This window comes from Sinohyriopsis cumingii, chromosome 15 (genome assembly GCF_028554795.1).
Source record: "Sinohyriopsis cumingii isolate HCF-2022 chromosome 15, ASM2855479v2, whole genome shotgun sequence".
In the NCBI taxonomy this organism is placed as follows: domain Eukaryota; kingdom Metazoa; phylum Mollusca; class Bivalvia; order Unionida; family Unionidae; genus Sinohyriopsis; species Sinohyriopsis cumingii.
The window spans coordinates 93029072-93052636 of record NC_142975.1 but is presented as its reverse complement, the minus strand read 5'-3'; the positions used below and the strand labels follow the sequence as shown (position 1 = coordinate 93052636).

General features: G+C 37.5%; 1 protein-coding gene across 1 annotated transcript; it reads right to left on the bottom strand.

Annotated features, from left to right (window-relative positions):
* Nucleotides 1-4225: 4225 nt before the first annotated feature.
* On the bottom strand, nt 4226-21908 carry LOC149782321 (cytochrome P450 2H2-like). Its single transcript, XM_089933707.1, has 4 exons — nt 21355-21908; nt 18782-19303; nt 6688-7128; nt 4226-5964 (listed from the first exon to the last, which is right to left on the bottom strand). Exons 1-4 carry the CDS (start codon nt 21707-21709, stop codon nt 5768-5770), a joined length of 1515 nt encoding a protein of 504 aa, XP_089789833.1. The 5' UTR covers nt 21710-21908; the 3' UTR covers nt 4226-5767.
* Nucleotides 21909-23565: the final 1657 nt, after the last annotated feature.

Below are 23565 nucleotides of genomic sequence, written 5' to 3'. Positions count from 1 at the left end.
GGAAAACAGTTCTACAACAATATCTAAAAGGTTTTTTTAAAAAAAAAAACTATTCGGTAGATTTCAACTTACTTAGACAAAATACTATTCGTTTACATGCATCATGGAAACTTTGAGCGACTAAACGTACGTGACCACTTGTTATGTGTAATCCATACAATAATCAGTGTATTTGTAATGCACATGGACAAACGGTAAACATTTATTGGTGAAAAGACCTCGTGACTAACTATGGTAATGCATTTTTTTAACAAGCAGCTTTACCGTGCATCACAACATGGTTTGAAAAACAAATGATTGATAAATCGGGCATTGATTTATGTTGATTGTAAAACGAAATTAAATTACATTTGAAAATAGTATTTAACGTCAGCTACCGAACGCTCGCTCTCTTTCTCTCTCTCTCTCTCTCTCTCTCACTCTCTCTGACTATATATATATATATATATATATATATATATATATATATATATATATATATATATATATATAAAGAGAGACAGAGAGACATATGAGAAAAGGGAGAATTGTTTTTCAATAATTGTTATTGAATTCCCATCTCATTGGTGGAGTTAACGCTACTCCTCTTTTTATAGATCGTCTGTTCGAGCAATTGTGATTGTGCTTTGAACGCCAATTGTCTTCGAATGATATGCTGCCTGTGTCAGCTGGTATAACTGGTGGAAGAAGAACCCGTAAGAAACCTTGAAGGACCACTGGCCTACGTTAAAATACACACATACCAACTCAGGCCGACCATAAGAATCGAACTCACCGGAAGAGAGCTCAAACGGCAGTGATCAGCAAACGCAAGTGCTTTAAACCACTGGACTCACCGGGGATTTATATCACTGGGCCACCCGGGGCCTCTTGTTTGGACAAGACATATAGGAAGACGACATGCCAGTCAGCTTTTTGACGAGGCTAAAGACAGTTGTTTGGATTCACAAACACACACGGAGAAAACATGAATACAAATAGGATGCGCTGGCAGATATAAATCGAACGACGTAGAAGGGAACGGAAAACTGGAATATGCTTCAATGATTATAAACAAAAATGGACGCAGCTACGAGATTAACAGACCATGGGATTGATTGATAAACAACGAACTGACTGTTTGATAATTGGTGAATGGATGGTCCTCCTGGGTATGATGGACATACATGCTTAAAACTTGAAACGATGAAGCCTCTCCTAACAGCTGGGGGAAAATTAAGACGGTCGAACTGAGATGTTATTCGCACTGACGAGTGAATAGAAGCAAGGAATATTAAAAATGTCAAGTGAATAATTTCACAGTAGCTAGGCTTGTCTTTCCAGTCATTCTTTAGTAATTGTTAATATATTCCAGTGTTTATCAAGTAACATTCGTCGAATGTAAGGAAGAGAGTACGCCCAATTTAGAGTACATTCATTCTTTCGGAATAGGGGATTCCAGATGATGACAACAAATGAATTATTATTTAAAGTTCGTTTTATGAACATATCAGAAATAAAAACCTTTGCTTTTATGGATGTAATATTTACAGCTTTGACACTCTCTATTCTGAGTTCCATATGTTGAACTCCTGTACAAAACGGAACACATATTATAGCCAAGTCACGGTACAATTAAATATTATTATTGTTTATTTTACATTATGTTTATTATGTCGTACTATTTACTTTCAACAGTCGCTTTTCTGTCAGTAGGCGACAAAACAACAACCTTGTGCATTGAACTAGAAACACATCCTAGGCAAATAGTAATAAGGTATTCAAAGCTGGTGATATGAAAAGGTGTCGTATGTGGAGATGGCGCGGGGAATCCGGGGCCGATCATCGCTTCTGGCACCATTTAGTATAGGGCCTCTGCAAAGTAGAATGTTGGCCCATATACATAAACATACTTTATTACTTAAGAAACATGCAGTGATGATGTTTCTTCTGAGAATAATTAACTTCTGCAGATAGCAAACTGATCCAGTTCTTTTAAGTTGAACCCTGTGAGAGGTAAACTTTATACACTTATGTTTGTTTGTCCGACCATATGAATGCTGTAAATTTCCAATTTAATATCAAGCGTAATCACTCCATACAATGCAGTTATCAGAAGTATTTTGTATAAATAATTGTCAAAATATACCTATACAATTAGGTCGGCATAAGTTTTGGTGAAGTGAGATGAATACACCATATCAAATGGTAATTTTGAATGTTTAATAGCGCCATAAAACTAAAACTAGTATGAAACCAGAAACTGGGTTGCCGTTTAATTTAAGCCATTAATACACTCACATTCATCACAGATCAGACGTGAGCAAAAATGAAATTATTTCTAATGTATACCTCAGTCGATTATCTTAATTGACTACTTCCGACTCGAAAACGAATGACTAGTAAAACCAGTATTTCCAAATTATGCAAACATATCTGCAAGATAATCACATAATCTTTCCGAACAAAAAAGATTATATACCAGGCGGTCCTGTTATCATAAAACTGGAAGGCTGAAAGGGCGACATTAATGTGAACATCTTTAAAGGCCAAGAGCTATCGCTATATAACAATAGGACATAGCAGAACATATTCTGAAGTCGATGAAAAAGTAAACACAATGCTTAGTTATATGCAGAAGTCATAATAAATGAAATGAATGATGGAACTACATTTATACTAGTATCAATGAGTTACAAATGTTGCAATTTGTAATGACAACCGATCTCTGAAATGTGCAAGAGGTAGTAAAACAGTGCATTATAAAACAAATGAGTCTAAATGTACACAATGTGCGAATTTGTTCTGGTCATGAAACCCCCAAACAATAAATCTAAAAATATCACTTGTAAACAACGAAATGCTGATACAAACATATCAATCGTTATAATTATTGCCGATTTTGTTACAAACGTTTCCCTAAATACTAGTTTCAGTCCTTTCTTAGGAGAAATATTCATCTTATCGTATTTGTAATTTTTTAATTTATTTACAATTTATTCCTTGAGTTCTTTTTGCCCTGCTTGTCTATATGACTGAGCAACCTTTACAACGGAAACAGTTAACAAGATCATACAAAATCCTTCAATTGCACAACGACATTAAAACCATATTATTCTCTAAGATGGAAATATTTGTTCATATATGTTACATTAAACAATATCAGTTAGCCAAATTATTCATAAGCAACACCACAAATACTTTCATCACCATGCCAAGTGAACGTGCAGAATAAATACACTTCTTGCTGCTCTTTAATTTGAAAAACTATTTAAGTCTATTATGGCAATGGAAAGTACAAGAGTTGTATGGAATTCCATAATGTATGAATTCGTGGTGCACGGAGAGGGTTGTGAGATTTACACTGAGAGAGAGAGATATCTAGTTTAAACATTAATAACTTTAAAGTTTAAAAATGCTGACATAGTAACCCATCGCTCTGCCCTTTACTATAGATCTCTCTCTCTCTCTCTCTCTCTCTCTCTCTCTCTCTCTCTCTCTACTCTTTATATATTACAAAAACATGTATAAATATGGCTGTCTTTGTCTCATGGCTCGAGCCACTACGCATTCAAAAACTAAATGTTATCGAGTGTCGAAAATATTAATTATTTCAAAAAAGAGACATAAATATAATTCAACCTTTATTAGTGAGATAAATACCGTAACTAAGGTAGTGCGAAATCAGGCAAAAAAATCTTTGCAATTGTGACGAAACATAATTTTTTTCGTTTTACAATATGCAATATATACTATGCGCCAAAGTTCACTCGTTGTTGATCCCATTTGGAATATTTTGTTCAACTTTGAATTTAAAATAAATAGCTTTAAAGTTTCGAAATACTTACACTGTCACCCCTCTCACTACTTTCTAACTTCCCTCACCCTCTACTCTGTACATTGAGAGGACATGCTGACTTTGTATCATAGCTCGCGAGAATACACATTCAAAAACTAAATGCCATTGAGTGTCGAAAACACTAATTGTTAAAACAAAGACATCTAAAATAAATACCATTCAACATTTATTACTGAGATAAAATCTGTAACTACGGTAGTGCGAAATCAGGCAGAACAACTTTGAAATTGAAATTAAACATAAATACTGGCAAATGCAGGAATAAGGCACCAATACAACTCCACAATATCGTAAACATTACACAGTCAATAAAGAACGATTCTAGAAAAATAGAATTGCTGTAAAACAAGGTTTGACTTAAAACAGTACACACGAAGCTAACAGATGGAGTTGCTGTTTTTAATCGAAAAGAGAAATAGAAAAATTTCACATTGATCTGTAATAATATATATATGATTAAATAGATTGAGGATATATTATATATTGCTGAGGTTCCGGTAGTAGGTGGAATTCCTGATGGTTTGATCATAACGCACAAAGATAATGTAGTAAGAGTTAAGTTCCCTCAGAAAGTATTTATCCCACTGGCTAATTAAAAACAAACTAGTATTCCAGGCTCTCATACATTAGCTGATTGTAGTAACACATTAAATGGAGCAAAAAGAAAGTAACATATGCTGAATGTAAAGAATGGTGAATAATGCAATCTACTTAAACATTAACAAGCAAAGGAGATACAGCTTTACATTAAAAGAGTCACTATTACTGGCGTTGATTACAAGTAGCATTTTGACAGTTTTGACATGCATATGGAAAATACCACGATGGCTTAAATTGCATTTTCGTCATTTTTCAAAACTGCCATTATAAAGCCTCTGGTGAAGAAACCAACACTATAACATAACGATTTAAAGAACAACTGCCCAGTTTATAATCTCTCATTCATGTAAAACAATCTTAGAAAAGGTTGTTCTATCCCAGCTGGTATCTCATCTGAATTCAATCTGTATGTTCAGCAATGTACAATCTGCATATCACCCTTGCCACAGTACTGAAACTACTCTTCTAAAAGTAGTTAATGGCATACTATCTGATTTAGATAGCGGACATATTACAGTCCTCACCCTCCTTGATTTGTCTGCAACATTTGACACAATAGACCATGATATATTACTTCACCGTCTCCATCATGCATTTGGCATTCATGAAACTGCCTTACTGTGGTTCAAAACCGGGGCCCAGCAACGTGGAATGAATTGCCCAATGAACGTAGACACAAAAACACAGTGATCTCATTCAACAGTGCTCTCAAAACTCACTTATTCCGACTGCAAGAACAAACTTAAAGACCTAATAAGGGTTCTCACCTTAAATATTCTCAGCATGTTTTGTATGTTTTCTAATTTCATGGTAATTGTTTTTGTAATCATATAATTATATGTTTTTTTATCTTATAGGTGTTGTCTAATGTTGTAAAGCGCTTAGAGCTTCTAAAGATTAAGCGCTATACAAAGTCATTATTAATGTTATTATTATTATTATTATTATTATTATTATTATCATTATTATACGTGTCTGTACAAAATAATCATGTGCGAGAGAGTGAAACAGTAAATATGAGATGACATAAACGATGGTGTCAAGGAATTAAATTAGAAACATCTAGTTTGGTGAGGGAAAATAGTACTATGGAAAAAAAGTTAAAAAATGGATGAACATCTCACGTGCTTTAAATGTTTATTAAAACGTTATGTATAATGCAAACCTATTCCTCATCTCAAAAATGTTTAGGTGGAAGAATGGACACATACACACCAAAACATGGAACAACGAACATGAATAAATCTATATTACATGATACATAAAACCTAATATGCCATAAAACATGCAGATTGGTAAGTGTGTCATAATTCCATAAAATGTTCCACATTATGCTTCGTCATGTCTTGGAATAGCCCGAATGTAGAAAGGTTTAGGTGAATGAGTAGCGCCGAAGATTCCATCCACATCTTTAATATCCAGTTTTGCGTCTTTCTGTGGCATCAGCTCAAATCTTTGGACCAGAGCACTAATGAAAAGAAACAGCTCCATTTGTGCCAAGGACTCACCGAGACAGTTCCTTCTTCCTGGAATTTTAGAAAGGGTCAATAAGACGGTTGGTCAGACATTAAATGGTTTATTGAACTCATAATTTGAAATGGTCTTGGGACCTGAACGGGCGATGAATCAATGCGATTTGAGCATTAGATCGGCGATGTTTGCGGCATATATATACACACACATACATATCTCTCTCTCTCTCTCTCTCTCTCTCTCTCTCTCTCTCTATATATATATATATATATATATATATATATATATATATATATATATATATATATATATATATATATATATATATATATATATATATATATATATATATAATGTGTGTGTGTGTGTGTGCGTGTGTGTGCTAAACATTATAATTCGTTTGTTCCTAAAATCGAACCCACCGTGTTGTAGACAAATTTGACATCCATGCAAGGTGGTTGTCTAAGCTAGTAATGTTTTTAGCAAGTTGTTTTTTAGTCCTTTATTTGTACGTAACTAGCGTTTAACAAATGTCCGGCATTGTTTTACATATACAACGTTTATTCTAAAAAAAAATTCATTTCGATCAAACAATGTTAATGTTGGATCTTTTGCTGATTTGTAAAGGAGAACTGATTAATTTTGTCCCTAACATCATTACAGTTCATTTTTGTGGAAAATTTTATGTATGTGATTTCATGTTCAAATATATCGTTCGTGAAAAAGATAGGAAATGATTCGAAATTTGGAAATACAAATTTTCAGTCAAACCTTACCAGTGAAGAACGGTATGAATTCGTCTGGTCTCAACACTTTTCCCTCCTCACTGACGAACCTCTCCGGTCTGAAGTTCTCAGGATCACCCCAAACTCTAGGATCCGACAGAACAGAGTGGATGTCTGGTAAAATTCGCATGCCTTTGGGAATGTTGTAACCACGAATGCAAACGTCCATCACTGGAGCATGTGCTATGCTTAAAATGATGATGGTGGACATTCTTAAGACTTCCATTATGAATGCCTCGGTATAAACCAGGCTCTGCTTATCCTGCATCGATGGGAGTCTCTCAGTTCCAACATTCTCTTTAATTTCTTCAAAGATCCGATTTTGTATATCAGGTCTTGTTGCCAAGTAGAAGGAAGCCCATGTGATTGTGGTTGATGTAGTCTCCGTTCCCGCAATAAAAAGATCTATTACTACAGCTACTAAATAATCCCCTGAAAGACGAAAGTATGTCAATGAATGCAAGATGATACATATGTGTAGGTAATTAATGTCAAAGCGTGTCACATCAAATTCACGACGTTGTCCTCACATCACATGACCACTTATGCCCGCCAATCATAGTTATTATGAGACGAAACTATCAAAGGTTAATTGTGTAGATTAGAAGACTTCAACGTTGATCAGTAACCAGACAACTGGTTATTATATACAAGTTTCTGAAATGTGACATAACCATCGATGGCGTGTCAAGCTCAGGCACTAGTAAGAAGCAAGTATGAAGCGAGTATAGATACAAATATGTACGCGTCGACTATCCACTAAACAGTGTCATACTTTGTATCAACGTTCGTAAACAAGCCGACCACTATTAAAGGCGTTTTATTACACACATCATTTAAGGTTTTAGACAGGTAACTATTATTGAGTTTAATTTGGTCGAAATTGTTTTGAGACAAATTTTACAAAAAGTTACAGATATACTTGCAACTGATTATTCAGACTTCGCGATTATTTATTTGAATGCAATTTGTCTACTATTTCAGATTACAATACATGAATAAATTACGCTACATAATATACATGCACATGAATGATTTTGCTGGCGTTGTGAGTTGAGTTTGATTCTAGATTATGTCTTAAAGGTGGTAACTGAGAATAGCGGCATATTCAGCTGTCCTTACCTGAAACATCTGTCCGCAAGTATTATGACTGTAAGAATAAGCGACGAAATCAACTAAAGCAACTCGGGCGAGAGCGTGGAACACAAATACCAAGGAGAATGAGACAAGCTGACATCCTTTCAATTTTCTGACTGTCCCCAGGAACACCTCATTTAACCGTGAAGCAACTACCTGAAATAGCATCTCAGTATTATATCAAGATTCCCACGTCGGATATGCAGGCCGCATAATTCACCTGCAAAGGACTGTCCGTACGAATCCTTTCGTGGATGTACAAGTCTGCTGAAACCCCGTTACCACGCACAGATGCAATCCTTTCGTAACTGTCTCCTGAAGTACGTCAGCAAAAGACATCGTAAACTCAGGCAATTCATTGTCAGGCTTTTGCTTGTAAAACCCTTTACAAATATCATGATCTATATTTGAAAGCAGATGTGTTTTCGAAGATCTGGGGTACGGCCATTCGCGAGGACAAGCATTAAACATCTCATATCTTTCTTCAACATAGTTGGCTTGGCGTGGACGCACTGTTGAATAAAACGTGCGTCCAGCTGATATTGTTAATGCATTTACCAAATTATGTTTATGAAACGTGGATTCTGTGGTGAGATTTTGACAGTGAACCACCCATACCATGATTCCAACAATCCATTAGTGTACAGACACGATCCCGCTGTCCCAAACGATTCCGTCATCTACTTAAAACATGCAACCTGTAGACGATAATGACTGCCATGCCGGTGGGTGAATTTAATTGAAATGATCATCGGTGTAATTGAATAATGTGTACAAGAGTGACTGAAAACGGAGACATCGGATGCCTATTTTATATTGAACTTTAATACCTTTGAACATCTTCAGAACAGCCACAATAATTACCCAGTGGCCCAAGAAACGCTGTATTAAAGTAGATGTATTTGACGAGATCTGGGTTATGGCCATTCGCGAGTACAAGCATTAAACGCTTACATCGTTCTCCACCGGAACTGGCTTGGCTTGGGACACATTGTTTAATAAAACGTGCATCCAGCTAGAGTTTTGTTAATGCATTTACCAAACTTCATTTGCATGTGTATCTGAAAAGTTATGTTTTACACTCTCAAAAACCCAAGCCAAACCAATTTCGGTGAATAAATATATGTACAAATAAGGCTAATGACAAGAAAACAGTTACATAAAATACCCAAGGACTTTTAATACAATGACCATAATAGAGGTGATCAATAATATAAAGAACTTACGGCAAATCATTTTGCAGAAGAAATGATCCCATTTCTGCCACCTATCCAAAGCAGTAGTGGTCCCATTACTCCCAAGTTAGTAGTGGTCCCATTACTCCCAAATTTTCATACAATATTTTCAGTCATTCAGGAACTTAATGTGTTTTTTTAAACCTGAACCTGAACCCAGAGCATAGGAGGAAATTGTACTGACACAATTCTCCCAACGGCCCGAAAAAGAGGTAAACATTTTTTCCAAGCTAAAACGCTGTAGTCATGCGAAGAATAGAAGAAACTGAAGCAGCTAAATGAAAAAAGTAACATCAACAAAAGGCGCAAATTACAATCATGTCTATCATCACGATGAACATTTCGATACCATTACCAATATCACTGGATTGATGGGATACAGTTATTATTGTGAGAAATGTGACCATGACTATAACAATCGAGAGCAACACAAGCATTGTGGATCGAAATGCTCAGGATGTTTGGCCTCTCATTCCTGTCTGGACGAAGGACAAGAACGAGTGCATTGCTCTACTTGTCAGCTCACTTTTGTCAGTCCAGCCTGTTACCAACAACATCTTAAGACGCAAGGTTCACAGCAGAAAAGTGCTTGTCATCTCCTGAGATTGTGCCCTACGTGTGGACAAGGCATACGTACCAATAGTGCCAAGTTTGACGCATGTCGAGGAAAGAAACGATGTCACATTTGTCACCAAATCGTGGACTTGGAACACGAATCCTACATGCACAAATGCCAACCACAACTAGAGGAAAATTATGACTACAATAAGAAAGGGAATTTTATCTTTTTCTATTTTGAATGCATGCAAGAGACCGGCATTCACATTCCTTATTTCTGAATAGCACATCGAGCGTGCGAGAAGTACATCCAAGAACTTCTCTTTAGTCTATGCCCTCACTGCAGCAAGATTCCTGGAGGACGTGAAAAGCACTTTCGGGGACCGAACACGTTAGCCGATTTCGCTCAATGGACCTTAGACCCCATCAACGAAACGTGGAGCCAAGAGGACATCAAACGTTACGGAGATTGTCATCGCCATGCCACGGTGATGGCTCACAATTTCTCCGGATCAGATGGACATTTTCTTTTCAGATACTCTACGGAACAAGGCAGCGAACGTCCTAAAGTGACTTTGAAAGGAGCCAAAATAATTTCCATGCAAGTGGGACAAGTGCAGTTTAAAGATTCAATGTGCTATTTGGCCATGCCTTTGAGTCAAATGCCCAAAACGTTTGGAATGACAGAAATGGCCAAAGGCTACTTTCCACACTTTTTCAATACCGAAGCCAATCAACATGCCGTTCTACACCATTTGCCTGAGGCTCACGATTACGACCCCGACAACATGCGTACTGAACAACGAGAAGCTTTCTACGCTTGGTACCAGGCTCACGCTTCGGACCCTTTCGACTTTCAAGAAGAAATGTTAAAGTATTGTCGTTCCGACGTGGAATTTTACGGCGTTGTTGTGGAAATTTTCGAGAACTGTTCATAGAACACGGAGGAGTCGTTCCTTTGAAAGAAGCCTGCACCATTGCCAAAGCGTGTTCCTTAGTGTACCGGCAACGTGTCATGCCCGAAAATACACTGGCTGTCATTAGCCCTCAAACGACAAACTTTGTCAAACGCCAGTATTTGGTCAAAGCCCTACGCTGACTACAGTACTTGTGCGACAAGGAAGACAAATGGATTCAACATGCCGGCAACGGAGGAGGCCAAAAGATCATCGGAACGTATTCGGTAGATGGTTTGGACTTAAGAAACACCAAGATCGTGTACGAGTTTAACGGATGCTTATTTCACGGGTGTCCCGTATGCTACCCTCACCTAGACACTAAAAATCAGATTTTACAACAAACCATGGACGATTTGTACGGGACATGTCAGCGACGCTTGAAGTTACAACAGCAAAGATACCAACTGGTGGAAATGTGGGAACACGAGTACAATAACCGTTTGAAAATTGATCCCGAGTTTAAACGCGTCGTGGAAAGTTACCAGTGGGTGGACCCCCTGAACCCAAGGGATAGTTTGTACGGAGGAAGGACCAATGCCGCCTGTTTGTTGTGCCACGCTAACGTAGAGAAAGGAGAAGAAATCAAAAACTTGGACGTGTGTTCGCTGTATCCATACGTGTGCAAATAGTGTCACTTTGCTGCAGGGCACCCGCAATTGCTAACGGAACACATTGATCTGAACCACATTCGACAATACGAAGGCTTGATCCAATGTAAAGTCTTCCCTTCCACTGACTTGTACCATCCCGTGTTACATTACCATTGTCAAGGCAAACTGATGTTTCCCTTGTGCCGTACTTGTGCCGAAGCGTGCAACCAAGATCAGCCTTGTAAGCACACCCAGGAAGAACATGCCTTGACGGGGACGTGGGAATTGTTCAAAGCCCTGGACATGGGATACCAACTGTTAGAAATGTACGAAATGTGCCACTTTCCCAAGACACAACAATACCACAAGAGTAACCCAAGTCAGAAAGGCATTTTCGCAGACTACGTGGATGCCTTTCTGAAACTGAAACAAGAAGCCAGTGGCTATACTTCCTGATGTCACACTCCCGAAGACGAAAATACATTCAAAGAGAAATACTGGGAACAAGAAGGTAGCACTTTAGACCACATTGAGAAAAACAAAGGCAGGCGATTGTTTGCCAAAGTGATGTTAAATTGTTTGTGGGAACAATGGCACAACGACCGTGTTTACCCAAGACGGAATATTTGACAGAACCTTCCCGCTACTTCCAGATGATTCATGAACAAAACCTAATACATGAAACACGTAGACGTCGTCCGTGAGGATTTGATATTAGTCAATTACGAAGATTTGGACTTTGTACAAGCCACGAATTTGGAAATGTAATCAATGCGGCTTACGTGACAGCCCATGCTCGCTTAAAATTGTACGAAGCTTTATAACTGTTAGGGGATCGCGTCCTGTATTTTGACACGGACAGTCGCATCTACATCGATCGCCCGGGTCAACATCACCCTAACATCGATGGAGATCGTTTAGGTGCCTGGACAGACGAGCACCCCGACGACAAGATTCTAAGTTTCGCAAGTGGCGGTCCTAAAAATTACAGCTACGAATACGGGGACCCACAAGGAGAAGTGCACACCGAGTATAAAGTGAAAGTATTGACTCTGAATTATCGCACCAGTCGAGTGGTCAACTTTGGGGTATTGAAAGAAGCCTTGCACTCTGTAGAGGGTGAAAACTTTAAAGTGACCACCCGTGAACCGCTTAAGATTATACGTTTACCCACTCACCAAATCGTCAGTCGACCCTTGGAAAAAGTCTATGAAATCTTGTACCAGAAGCGAGTGAGACTTCCTAATCACTTTACTTTGCCGTACGGTCACGTCGATATTGGTCAGCATATAAAAAGGGACAACGTCCAAGACCAATAGTTCCATTGTCACTATCATGACCAATCGAGAAAAAAGAATCCTTTCAAACAGCAAGTATAGAGCGTAAGACTCAAGTCCAACGAGACACTCCGGTGTGATTATATGCCTCACGATCACATCACCAATGCAGTACCACATCATAGTTGTTTATGTACTAATGCCATGACAAACTACGTGCAACCAGACCACAAAACCTTACCTTATGGACATGCTTATATCACCCAGTATAAACAGGGACGACTTCCAAGAACGACACTTCATTGCGAGGATAAGCGACGAGAAAGATGATTAATTCTATGCAGAAGACAAAAGAGAAGGAACAAGCATCATTGACCTCTTTCACCACCATACCGTCACAGCAAAGTACGTTCAAAAAGGAAAAGGATTCACTATACCTAAAGGAGTATTTTAGCATCCAAATGACTCAGACAGCGACCTCGAGAAAATTTAGAACGACAACTTACACAGTGAAATTTAAAGACTTCGCGTATGACGTTCCAGCCGAGGAAGTAGTAGGTTTCATTACGGATCTACTTGACTCACTGTTAGAGGAACTCAAATGTCATTGCCAAGTCAAAGATCTAGGTCGTTTGAGCCTATATATGTATCACGACAGTTTGAACTCGCCTGTATGTCTCGGATTTAGCACACCTGCAGAATTAACTTCTTCCATCTTGTGAGGGCTATTAAAGACGTGCAGTCAGTGAGAAATATTTGACATCACCGATGGAAAAGTGACTATTCATATGGCATATGTTGTACCTACATGGGAATAAGACGATGGCTGATATTGATCTGCTTACCGATTAGTGTACCTAGCACGATGGAAGTAACAGCAGATTTACGACTGAAAGGGAGTACGTGATGGGAAACATCTATGATTGGACACAAGTGGTAGCTGACCAGATTTTAAACAACGTGTGTGACGGATAGAGACAAACATCAACTTTCTCTTATTTGATTGTTTGTTAGTTGTTTTGTTTTAGCTTTTTCTTATAAACGAACATTTCATGTAAATTCGTTGCATATGAAGTGATTTTAGAAAGGAGTGAACGTTAATTTCAAAGATAAGGTTACTAGAGTCAATAACTAAACAACTCGTAAATAGGTTTGTTTTATGTCCAAATGTTTATGTATTAAATGGATAGTGCTTAGACCAAAGCAAAGGCCAGAGAGCCCATGTATATACTAGAATAACTGTTTTGAACCCATACAACAGACTTTTCTTTTTCGAGTCTTTATTCTATTTGTGAGTCTTTCTTTGGAATATTCGTGTCCTCTTTTATGTGTGTTTGATTGTGTATTTGTTTGTGTCTGTATGTCTATGTTTGACCCTATCAACTCTTTGTCCCTACAATACATTTCACCCTATAAAAGTTTCTGACCATATAAACCCATGACGTCAATAATGTTTAATTCCCATTGATCCACAAGTGTCATTCCCATGTTCAATCCCCATTGACGCCAAAGTGTAAACCCCATATTTTAAAGTTAAAGTCCAACTGACGCTTAAGTACCGGTCCTGTTTTTCCCATGTTCAATTTCCCATGCTAAATTCCCTTTGACGCCAAAGTGCCGGGACCCTATTTAAACAGTAAAGTCCCATTGAAGCTAAAGAGCCCCCATATACTACTAAGGATCTAGAAAGCAAGAACACCCATAGGTCAAGGAAACGAGTATAATTAATATCTGCAGAGTGAAGCATGTCTACAAATTTATATGAAACGTCATTTAATACCAACGAAATCGACATAATGTGGAGCGGATAAGACAAATATATGTGTTCATCGTAGAAATACCTATAAACGATATCGATGTATACGTTTCAATTTAAATTTATTGTGAGCAAAGTGTCATGTGGACTTTTTCAATAAGAATACATGTGTCTATGTGTGCTTGTAAATTATTGGCTTGCATCAACGACACAATACAATATGAGATGCACACATAGCGTCATGTTTTCTTTGCGTAAACCCACTTTAATATATTTTGTCTTAAGACACTAAGTGAATCGGATTGTAACATTGAATAACATAATATTTCGGTACAGTATGTTTTTCCCTTGAAATAAATTTAATTCAAATTGGATATTTTAGTTTGCAATTTGAGCTGAGGTATGTGTTTCTTTCAAGATAACAATGTTTCAACAAACTAGTGCATCACACTGAGTGAGCCTATGGGTCATTACCAAACCTTAAACTGCCATTGTCCAACATAATGTAACAAATCACATATCCTCAGCGGTAATTGGAAAGTCTTCCTGACCTAAGAATAAACGTACAAGACCCTTATTCTAGAGAAGGGCACCTGTAAATTTAGCCAGAAGGCAAAGTAACCTGGTAACCTTTTTATTCCAATAAACGTATGTTTGAAAAAATCTGCAACAACCTCATGTGCACATGAATGATTGATATGTAACAACGCATTGAAATAAGCAGTACATTTTAACCACTTCAGCCACGATCAGAGGGATTGAGGGGTAATCGTCTACTAGATCCACGAACTGGACTAGTCAGCTTAAGATAGTCTTAGCGTATGTGCAGGGTCCACAGAGAGGACGGATGATGATGTTTTGATTGGACACTGACGGGAACACATTCTTGGCGACGAAACCGATTTGCGTCATAAAGACCGCAGAAGTATCTGATTAAGACTGAAGTATATTAGATCAACAGAGGGCATGTGATACATTGACTCTGAATGTAGATGTTAACTCTATAAGGAAACGGGTTTTGTATGAGAGGAACTTCAGCGAAGTCATGTCTAAATGCTCGAAATTGTGTTATTCAACCAAGTTAGAACTCATGAAAGATTCCACTTCATAAACAAAGTGAGTGATTTAGGCCAGTGGACATCACGATTGGTGAAGTCCAGCAGATCATAGGCATGACCAAGATCCTCTCAAACATGATGATGGAACGTATCCGAAATGATAGCCCTTAATAGTTATAGGAGAAAATGTTTTCCCTCTAAAAGCCAAACAAAAATCCGTTAGCTACTTGTGGGGCAGACAAACCCAAAGTGACGATGTTTTTGCCATTGCATCAATCACTAAAATGAAGCCACTTCAGTTTCTACGCCTTTAAGGCGGGTGTTCTAGCTAGTGTACTTCTTTATAAAACTGGAGGACTAAATTTATTTTGCTGAAAGGCTCTCCAGAAAAAGACTAAACAAGAAGGAAGGTAAGGATAAAACACGTGGGTCCGGCGCTGTTTGATAAGATTCTGCCACGCCTGGATATTATTGGGTAGATCGAGAAGAACGTGGATCCAGTCTCTCCCAAATGAGAGAATCGAGCGTCGACTGACGAAATCTTAAGATCCGGTACCGGAGAATCTACGATGGGCAGGTTTGATTCCACCTGGTTGCGAAAATAACGATCATCGGTGGCACCTGTAACAAGCAAATCTGGTAAACAATCGCATGATTGGGAAACTATTCGAAAGGGTACCTACTGAGGGAGCAAGACCATCTGCAAAGCGGGCATGTAGATGTAACCGAGCAGGATAAAAAGCCGTTGCTGTATTAAATAATACGAGGAGATGCAGAAACTCCTTGTCTGTAAACCATTTCCTGATGGAAATATACACTCCTAGATTGACGTCTCAGACCATCCGAGGCTGGAATGACGTGCCAGGTTGAAGTGAGTACTAAATTGCATGTTTAAGTGGATCAATATCGGATCTATTATTCCGATAGTCAAACGTAGATGAAGTAAAGGTTAAATGGGTTGGTTCTTTTATTTGACTAAATTATAATCTACCGTATGTTTCTCGAGGACTTCATACAAGTACGTCGCCGTTGGAGTAAATGCTTTCTCACGGAACAGGATGGCGATAGAGTTGAATAATCATTTAAAGGCCACATAACGTATGTTCAAGCCGAACGGGAGGGAATGAAATTGACGTCATGTTCCTAGGTTTGCGATTACAGGAGATGAAGCCTGCCGACTGATTTTCTTATCGCCACTATCAACTGTAAGAGAGTGAGACGGTGAATTCCCGATAATTCCTATCCAAAGAAGTAGACAATCATCTCTAAGGCTATAACGGTACATTCCAAAAGGATGCACCAGAAGCAAGCGGCTTGCCGTATCAGAAGGATGCAGTTGCTGGATCTGTACCGATGGGAACAGGAGTCCCTCGTACGGAAGGTAATATATGCAGTGGTACAGCCAGGGGAGTAGTCATGATAGGAGAGACGACGGATCTATCTATACGATCGCCGTAAAAGCTAAATTTCCATGTCGTAGGATGATACACAACAGAACCCATACGATCATTGAGCGGTATGGGCTGATGACCACACCTTAAGATCGGAAGCCGTTACGTCATCAACTGGAGATTATACTAGAGGGCACGGCTCGTTCACACCATTCATATTCCCCTGCTCCCTGACTTATAGGGCCCATGACCGTGCTCGAACATGCAGGGTTGTGGGACTTACTCACCATGGACCACCTAGAAGTTGGTTGGGAACTTCCTCAGAGTGCCTAAATTCTCGCATAAAACAGAATAAGTCCGATGGAAGGAGAAAAATTGATTTATAACTAATCAACTCTGACGTCGTCTGCTGTACTGAATACTCCACTGGTAGCTCAAGAGACGGAGTAAATGGTGTAAGGGAAGTGGCAACTTCCTCGATCATCTAGATGTAACAGTATCAGTAGGTAATGTTCGACGTATCTTCGTTGGGGGATGGGGTAAATGGCGTCTGTCGCCTGGCAGGACCACATACAGTATGAATTTCAATGATAAATACATCAGTACTCTCAGCCTTTGACATTGTATCTTTATCCATAGTTTGTTTGGGTTTTTATTTTCCTTAGACATGTCAACAGTTTAGTCTCTGAGAAATTGGCGCACATGCTGCTTATATCCGACAATGAACAGTTTGCACAGACGAAACAATAATCATTTAAAAATTTGCTGGCTTTGAATATATTACACATATACAATTTTCTCCTCACTGAATGATCTGAAATGACGAAGGAGCAAAACAAAGAAACATTAATAATTAACTCCGTTAACAATGTCAGAGACACCCAGTATGCTAGAATTGTGAAAGAAATAGTGTCCGTGAACACGAACTGCAAACACGTTTTTCTAGTGCAATGAAGACATGAACTTTGCTGTCACATAACGCAGAGACTAAGTCCATGTAAGTACAACAAATGCATTTAAATATCCTCGAAATAGGAAGAAGAACAAAACAATACGTTTCTTGTTACCAGTATATTGTCTTAATCTACAAAACAGAAAGGAGCGAAAACCAACACATTTTAAAATTTCAACAAAGTAATGTATTTCCCAATAATAACAAGTGAAATTTAAAAAGAAGCGAAATTTAAAAAGAACTTACAGTATCGTGAATTAAATCTCAACCAGTCCTAAACCTTTTATCACAGGTCCTAATATATATATATATATATATATATATATATATATATATATATATATATATATATATATATATATATATATATATATATAATCATGGAATAAAGTAATACACAATTAAATGGTATATAAAAAAACAATGTCACCTTTCGAAGCAGACATAATAGGTCAGGAATTATAATAAGCATCAATAGATGGGATGAAACAAACATAAATATCACAACGGTTTAGAGAGCCGGAGTGAAAGAATCTCTGTTTACTACAGTGAGGGTAAAACTACTATCACGTGCAGGCAGCAGGAACAGGTAGTGAGCAAGAATTATTTCCTTTCGTCAATATATTATGGAAAGAAAGGATGAATTTTCGTCTTTGCGAGGACTGCATTCGGGAAGTAGTTGGACTTATACTCCTATCGTTAATGTGACTGGACAACGTATTCGAAGGACACAATAATGTTCCTTTTCATAGAAGTAGGCCGATTTATAAACGACAATGTGTCTCATTGAAAGCACACCTCTTTATACGATAAAATATTACTCCTATAAAGGACTATCGCTCATTAAAGAAAATCTTTAGTTCAAAACGGACACCTTTTGCATTAAGAATAAAATGTCTCCTAACAAAAACCCTAATCCATAAAAGACAATGCCTCTTATAAAATGTACTAATTTTCATAAATGGCAATATTGATAATAAAACGAGCAAAGTAAGAATAATATTCATAAGGGCATAGCTTGTCTTGAAAAGGACTCGTGCTCATCAAAGACATTGTCTTGTCCATATACCTTTGCTTTTTATGACATTTATTATAGGTTATTTGTGTTAGTTTTCTTGTTCTGGTAGTGGCAATGAAATGGTTAAATGTATAAGGCTGAAATATTTTCTTACTTGTAAAAATGCTCCTCGTTTCTCCGCCGTCCACCTTCTTCATTTCTGATATAAAAGCATCAACGAAATCAGCGATATTCCCATCATCGAATTTCTTCACGTGTTCCTCAATGAGTTCATCCACAAAATCTTTTACCACTTGCATTTTTCGAATAAAGTTTTTGATTCCAAATAAATCCCCTGGAATGAATCTTAATATGGGCCAGAACATCACCGGAGATCGAACTGTTACAAACTTTAGAAAGGAATCAAAGCCATCCATCAGTGTTTTAAACCTAGGATCTTTGTGACTGAAGTGGCCACCAAACACGAGACGTGCAATAACATTTCCGACACTTGTTTGTATTGCGGCCATCATTTGAAAAGGCTTTTGATTGAGTTTTTTTATTTCGGACAGAAATAACTTCACTTCCGTGTGAATGTTATCTTCGAGTATTGACTTCCCGAATCCAAAATTCCGTAGAGTCACAAGTATAAATTTGCGTTGATTCGTCCATGTGTCTCCCGAAACTGCTGTGATACCTGTTAGAAAATCAAGCAATAACTGTTACAGTGATTTGTTTCAAATTGGAATAAATGGATGTTTTAGTTTCGTTTAAACAGACAACATGCATGCTTAATGCGGTGAAAGACTTCGTCTTTACCAGTTATGCTTACGACGCTGTCGGTTTACTTCTCAAATTAACTGAAAATAGCTAAATTCAGTAAAGTTATATATTCGATAGTCTTACGAGATCTGATAGATTTTTTATACATATTGAGATTCCAAATGAAATGACTGTCACCAGAAAAAGGTCGAGTTGTCTTCTCGACTGAATTTAAGTACTATACATGTGGAACCTTTTTGTTTCCATGTGGGCTGTATATGCTTCATTATTTTAATTATATAGTGTACGAGTAATTTTCACATTTATTTATTCATCTACTTATATCTACATATCCAGGCAATGAACTGAGTAATAGTTAGGTTGAATACTCGCGTTGCATATCTTACCTTTGCTAAGTTTCAGCACTGACAGGAACAATTCCCATTCTTGTCAAATAATGTATTTGATCATTATCAGTAAATCTATTTCAATAGAGGTATATAAGGAAACGAGAACAGAGTGTGAACGGTTCTGAAACATTTAATATAGGTGTCTTTTGCGTGGTTAGTGTTTCAATAACGTGATATATTTTGTTGCAATGAATATAGTATTATCTAAGGGCATATACCTTTGGGTTTCTTAATTACATACCCATTAAGCTTACACCTTTGATCTAGTTCTGGATAAATGTTCAGTTCATATGCCAGCATCCCTTACTCAGGCCGATATTTCTGAATGTATAGAATATATATTTACTCTCTTGATTTTGATTCCCATTAATACCGTGTGTGCTGTATGCGACAATATGTGGAAATTACATACGAGTGTCATATAATACATGTAAAACAAACACACTCGCGTTATCAATATGTCTTAGACTAATGAATTAAATATATCCCTACGCAATATCAAAATAGTTCTTTCCAAAACATTCTTCACGTGAAAAATGAAACCACTTTTTTTTTACTTTTTTAAGTCCTATAAGTGTGAGTTTAATTAAGTCACTTCATTTCATTATTCTGAGCTTCATTGATTAAATATTGATTAATTTATACCTGTGTTAGAAATATGCAAATGAGCTCTCTTTTGTGAAATGTACACAAATCCTTAAAGATTTGGCTCCATAAATATAACAATGTTTCTAATACATCTGTATTTTCTTTTGAATCATGCAATATATCATTATGTTACTAGTCAAGGTTGTCAAATTGTCCAATAGTTTTAAATCTGTTATTCGTCAAGGCTGTCAAACCGTCCAATAGTTTTCAGGCTTCCATACAGTAAACTACTTTACTATTTGTAGCTATACTATTTTACTTATAGCATTATTTTCATTTAAGATCAGGAAATGTGTAGAACTCCATCTTTATGTACAATGATTAATTTTCATGGAAAACCAAGTAAACACCTTTGATTATATACAGTGTTGCTTCAGAGATGCATCATCATCAGTTTAACGTTTATATTTAGATCAGATATGAACTATTCAAAATCACCATGCCTACAGTCCTTGTATGCAAAATGCATGGCATAAGGCACCATTCCATGATATGTGTCTGAGTTCCATGCACTTTCACAATTTAATTATCTACCATAAACCAATGGTTCTTAAGAGGCTAGTTTGGCAAATTTGTAATTTTATAATTTTGTAGTAAAAACGAATGAGCAACGAAAATAAGATGAGAGCAGAATGTGTGCGAACGTGATTCCTCTAACAGTTTATGACTACACAGACGACATATCTAAAATATAGGTCAAAGGTTGTTAGCTCTAAGATCCAACTTCCGTGGGTTGAAAACCACACGGACGTGAAATGCTGCAGCTGTGGTGGGTTCCAGACTAAACAAAGATAAAATTCTGCTACTGCAGTTTTATCATAATGGTACTGAACATTGACTACCAAATCCAAGAAAAGAAGTCAAACAAAAGATATACAGAGGGCGAGAGAAAAGGATAAAAAGAGACGTAGACAAAATGAAGAGTGACCTTTTCCTCCATTAAGAATAAGTCCCCCTAGATGGGCAGCTGGTCTGTCTGAAAATTCTACCCCACGTTTGATGAAGATCTCTCTTATCGCTTCATAACCACAGACGATAATCGTTGGACTGGGTCCTAGGTACAATTTGTAGATGTCGCCATATTTCCTCTGTAGCCTTCTTAGGGATATTCTTATATCGGGGTCACTCTTCAGCTCCCTTCCATTACCCACCAGAGGGATCCATGTGGGTCCAGGGAGCTCTTTGCCACTGTTGCGCTGTCTCAACAATAGGATTGCTAGCAAACTAACAATCAGTAATCCAAGAATAGTGGAAAGTGTTAGTCCGAATAGAGTTGTATACATCTTCAAGGCTACACCAACGTTATTGTATACATCAGGTAGACTAGTTGATAGAGCTACTCACCGAGTTAAATAGACGAGTTTTAACTAATTATCTAAGTTACAAAATCTTTCAGCAGTGTTCTATGCACAAAATGTAGTTTGAATAATTATCACCAGTAGACCCGAAGGAACAAGTGGATTCACTCGGAGAAACGATAATGTCCTTACAATACGGTATCATAATTATCATTGCAATTTATAGGCCAAATTGTAGGTCAGTTTATCATAGAAGTACACAGGCCTTATCGATCAAAAACTGGGACGCTGTGCTGTTGTGTGTGGGACACCTTAAGTCAGTTGTCTCGTCAATCTTTGGAACAGAAAGTTCGAAAGAAGTTTGATAATTAAAACATGCTTGGTATTTATTTGCTACTCAAGGTATTTAGTTTTCGTGTCTTACTACTGACTCGTTTAAATGCGCAATCCTATATCAAAATGTAGGAGAGAGTGTTGTTGTATGGATGGTATGTGCTGAAGTCACAAACGTTAAAATATCATGCTAGACTTGGTTGAACACCTGTGTATAAAGAGGGAGAGGGAGGATGCATCATTATTATATATACATATAAAACTTCACGTTCCTATGGTGTACCTTAATCATTTTTGCAATGTGTCCATCACAGAGAGGACACCGTGGTCGTCGTGCATTGCCTACGTCTTTGATTGTAGTAGACGCATTAAGTTGTATTGTCCCAGTTACAAGTCACAGCAAAATAATTATTTAATCGTGTTTACCCATTTTATCGCGTGAAACATACCTGTTGACTGAGCACCAGTATATAGACCTAGTGCAGAATGTTCTTCTTATGTTGTGCACAATGCCGTTTAAGACTCGTGTATTGCTACGAATTAATGATTTCCGAGCAAAGAAAGCTGAGAAAATTCAGGTGTTTAACACAAAATATTCAATATTTTATTCTAGTAGCTTATGTATGTGAGACAGATTTTTCTTTTGTTCGTTAGGCATAGCTTCAACTCTCTGTCAGGGTATGGCTGTTTGCATAAGGAGTTGAAAAAAGTGTCCAACGCTAGATCAAAGATGCAACCGCCCCGGTGGCCTAAAGGTTACATCGTCCGCCTCAGGTGCGACAGGTCGTGGGTTCGAACCCCGGCCGAGTCATACCAGATATTTCTAAAAACGGTACTTACAGATGCAACATTAGGCGCTCAACATTAAAATGTTACTATCAGACCTGGTCGGCCTAGTTAAGCAAACCTACAAGTAGCATGATGTCCCTCCCAGTCACATTTTCCTTACGATAATGTGACTGGGTGGGACATCATGTTACATGTCTGCAGTATAATGCCCCTTGTTGTTCATCACTATAAACTGCCACATACGACTGAAAATTGTTAAAGCTACATAAATTCCAAATCACGATTTCAGTGGTGCAACTTGATGACATGCAGGCGTTGAACCAAACAATTATACAATTAAATGCCTGTACATATCGATGTAAATAGATGAATAACTACATAAGAACATAGTCTTATAATATAATGAACATATCGAACAATGGAAAATAAAAGGCTTCACACCTATAGCACTTCAATCTGATCGAGATGATAGCTCAGCCTCTATATTGCGACATTCATCTCATTATGAATCTCAGTATGTAGAAAACAATGCATCTGGTCTAAATGTAACGACTATCGAAACCGAAGGGTCATTGTTATCATAAAACGTTGTAAGCCTAACTGGAATGACGAAATTTTTCACCGCATTCGTCATTGTTGAAGTCTGTATAAAAGAAACTCAAGCATATTCCATTCTACAACAAACTACAATAACATTTATTTGTTGATTTTTGACAAGT

Excerpts from the sequence above, each read along its gene's own strand:
- LOC149782321 (XM_089933707.1), bottom strand. The coding sequence starts at position 21,709 with ATGTATACAACTCTATTCGGACTAACACTTTCCACTATTCTTGGATTA. Across the intron at positions 19,304-21,354 it reads TATTCTTAATGGAGGAAAAG|GTATCACAGCAGTTTCGGGA; the intron begins GTCACTCTTCAT and ends ATTTTCTAACAG. Across the intron at positions 7,129-18,781 it reads AACGAGGAGCATTTTTACAA|GGGATTATTTAGTAGCTGTA; the intron begins GTAAGAAAATAT and ends TTCGTCTTTCAG.